Source organism: Corvus brachyrhynchos, unplaced genomic scaffold, assembly GCF_000691975.1.
Source record: "Corvus brachyrhynchos isolate BGI_N302 unplaced genomic scaffold, ASM69197v1 scaffold72, whole genome shotgun sequence".
Lineage (NCBI taxonomy): Eukaryota > Metazoa > Chordata > Aves > Passeriformes > Corvidae > Corvus > Corvus brachyrhynchos.
The window spans coordinates 1,764,992-1,768,407 of NW_008236763.1; the positions used below are offsets into that span (position 1 = coordinate 1,764,992).

At 53.7% G+C, this 3,416-nt stretch overlaps 1 protein-coding gene across 1 annotated transcript in view; it reads right to left on the reverse strand.

The window, feature by feature from the left end:
- Positions 1-3,098, reverse strand: part of CCND3 (cyclin D3) — a 33,313-nt gene extending 30,215 nt beyond the window's left edge. Inside the window, exon 1 of the mRNA XM_017727240.1 lies at positions 2,521-3,098. Coding sequence (XP_017582729.1) covers positions 2,521-2,607 — 87 coding nt within the window. The 5' untranslated portion in view covers positions 2,608-3,098. The remainder of the gene's footprint in view (positions 1-2,520) is intronic.
- Between the last annotated feature and the right edge of the window lie 318 nt (positions 3,099-3,416).

A 3,416-nucleotide genomic window follows, 5' to 3' on the forward strand; every position in this document is an offset into this window, starting at 1 on the left:
TGAGAGGTGGCCCTGACTCAGGAGCTGAGGGAATGGGAAGGAACAGATTTGACATAAATAAAAAATAAAAAGCCCAAAGCAAATATCCATCAAATCCTGGGAAAAAAGCAGGAAAGATCTCTGATATTCCAATCTGGCCAGAGACAGCTCCTGGGATCTGCTGCAGGCTCATCCTCATGGAGCAGGACTTCCAGAAAGGGTGTCCACGCCACACAGGATTCCCTGGGAATACCTGGGAAGGGTCTCCTGCCTGCCAGGGGTGGCTGTGAACCCCCCAGCTCATCCTGGGGATGAATTCCAACACTCTCCAAAGAGTTTTGTGGTGGAGCTGGATATCTGGGAGAACGCTGCAGCCCTGAGGAGCCCAGTTCCCTGTTTACTTCCTGCTGCCCTGCATTCCCAGCAGCTGGAATTTTTGGGATCAAAGAGCCCCCAGCGCAGGCGGCTTCTCCCCCGTGGTTATTTAGAGGTTTGGATAAACCTCTCCAAGTTTTCCTCTGGGAAAATTCCCCCCTGGAATATCCCAACTCCCACCCTGAGAGGTGTTTGGTATCCTGGAAGCTTTTCCCCACTCTCTGTGCCTGTGGCATCTTTGGAAGAAGTCTCAATTCCAGCTGGGACTACTCAGAGCTCATCCACATCCCCACACCTCACTGGGAATTCCTTTCTGGATCAGATTTTCCTCTTCCAAATAACAAATCCAGGGAGAAAACTCCAAGACTTTCACTTCCAGAGTCTTTAATATCCACCAACTGCCAAGAATAACACTTTAGCAAACAAATAAGATTGCTCAAGTATAAAAAAAATGGCTCAAAACTCCAAATAAAATATAAAAACCAACAGTCCCATGGCTTTAAACTCTCCATGTTGGAGTTCTCATTCCTGCAAGGCACAACCCAATGTCCACATGGGGAAAAAAACCCCAAACATTCCCAGAAATTCCGTTTATTCCCTCCTAGCCCAGCAGCAGCTTCTGGAGCACATCAAGTGTTTGTCACTATCAAACTGCACCCCAAAACCCCTCCGATCTGGTTATCCAAGGAATTTGGGGGGGCTCAGAGGAGTTTTCAGTATCAAGAGGGAGCAGGGTGGGTTTGGGTGGATTTTTTGGGGGATCCTCACAGCTGAGGGGTGAAAATCGGCATTAATTCAGCGCTGGTGATTTGGGTTCTGAAGGAAGCGGCTCAAAAATCAGAATCTCGCGGTCCCAACGTGCCCTCTGCTGGCAGCGGGGCTGGCGCAGCCAGGAAATCCTGGGAAAGAGGGAGGGAACCAACCACACAAGATCCTTTTCTCCAACCCCATCCAAAGCACATCTCTGGGAAGCCACAGTGGGATTTCAGGGACAGGAGATTAAAACGGCTTTCCTCTGGAAAATTCCCCACTGGAATTTGCACCCTGAGAGGTGTTTGGCATCCTGGAAACTCCTCCCCACTCTCTGTGCCTGTGGGAAAATGGAATCTAAATCCCAGATGGGAGCACTCATGGAACAGGGATGGACACAAGGTGCCAGCAGGGTTTTGCTTCCAAATTCTGTCCCTTTCAAATTGGATTCGTAGAATCATAAAATCATGGCATTGTTGAGGTTGGAAAATCCCTCCGGGATCATCGAGTCCGAGCTGTGCCCGATCCCCACCCTGAGCACTCAGTGCCACGTCCAGGTGACACCTCCAGGGATGGGCACTCCAAACCTCCCTGGGCAGCCCTTTCCAAGCCTTTCCATGAGGAAATAAAAAAAAACGGAATTTCCTTCTCATCTCCCCCCTGAGACACCCCGGGCCCAGCCTGAGGCTGTTCCCTCTCCTCCTGTCCCTGTTCCCTGGGATAAGATCCCAAATCCCCCTCGGCTGCCCCCTCCTGCCAGGGACCTGTGCAGAGCCAGGAATTCCCCTGGAGCCTCCTTTTCTCCGGGCTGAGCCCCCCTCAGCTCCCCCAGGATTCTCCAAACCCTTCCCCATCTCCCTCTCCTTCCCTGGACATTCTCCAGCCCCTCCATGTCCCTCTTGCCATGAGGGCCCAGAACTGGACACAGCATTCCAGGTGCCTCAGCAGCTCCCAGTGACATTCCTGGACATTCAGCAAAGGCTCCTTTGTGCTGGTCCCCCCTGTCCCAGCTGCTCTCAAAGCCACTGCAGGGCCCCTGGATCCCTGGAAGTGTCCCAGGCCAGGTTGGATGGGGCTCGGAGCCATCTGGGATAGGGGAAGGTGTCCCTGCCCATGGCAGGGGGTGGAATGGGATGAGCTTTAAGTTCCTTTCCCACCCAAACCAGTCTAGGATTGGTTGTTTCCATCTCTCCATGTCCTGAGCCCACTCTGGGGTGACCCTCGTGTCCCCCACCCCTGGCACGCACAACACCCACAGGGAATTCCCGCAGGGAATTCCCGCAGGGAAACCACAGCCAGATCCCCAGAAATCCATCCCAAGGAACATTCAACATCCTTGGCACAATCCAGAGCACAAAAGGCAGGAGATTGCCCTCAACAGCACCTTGTCAGCCCACACACCCCTTCTCCTCCTACCTTTGCTGCTCCAGAAGTTTCCTTCGCTTCAGCTTGGAACAATCCAGCTCCACCTCCCCGTGCCTCCTCATTTCCCTGCTTTTTCATGGATTTTGCTGCTCCTGCAGGGGAAACCCAGCAGCGTGAGGGAGCCGTGTTTCCATCCAGCCCCAGGACCTTTAATTCCCGGCGTGGCAGCTGTTGTTTACATCGCTTTTCGCCCCTCTCTGACGCTCAGCAATTGGCTCTCAGAGCGTTCTGGCTGTCCCACACGTGTGCTAGAACAGGAAGCGAGGGGTGGGAGCTGCAGCCTGGTGGTTTCCTGTTCTGGCCTCCCCAAACACTTCGGGGACAGCAGAGCTTTGATCTCGGGTACACCGAGGTGCAGCTCAGGGTACACAGGGCTTTCAACAGGAAACCCTCGCTGTTCCCATGGTTACGGGGCTTTCAGAGGGGTTTTAGTGAATCATTTCCAAGTGGGAACGTGGTGCTGTGACAGGAGGTTTGTGGTCCTTGTTGCAAAATAAATCATGGTTATCTCAAGGCAGGATGTTCTTTGAGGTCGGGTCTTTGTGCGCTTTCGAGCCTAATCAGTGAGAAAGGAGAGTTAATCAGTGGAGCAGGCACAGGTACATCCCTGGCTCAAGGACATCCCGGAATTAACGAGCTCTAAGGATGTCATAAATCAGGATGTCCACGGACACTTCGCCGACTTGGCAAAATCCCCGCGGTCCCTGTGCCCTGTGGAACCCCGGAACGGTTTGGGATGGACGGGACCATAAATCTCATCTCGTCCCACCCCCTCGGCATCCACATGTGAGGGGCGGGAGGATCCAGATGTTGCCCCGCCTCCGCACTACAACTCCCACAACGCCCCGCGTTCCGCTCCACCTGCACTACAGCTCCCACAATGCCGC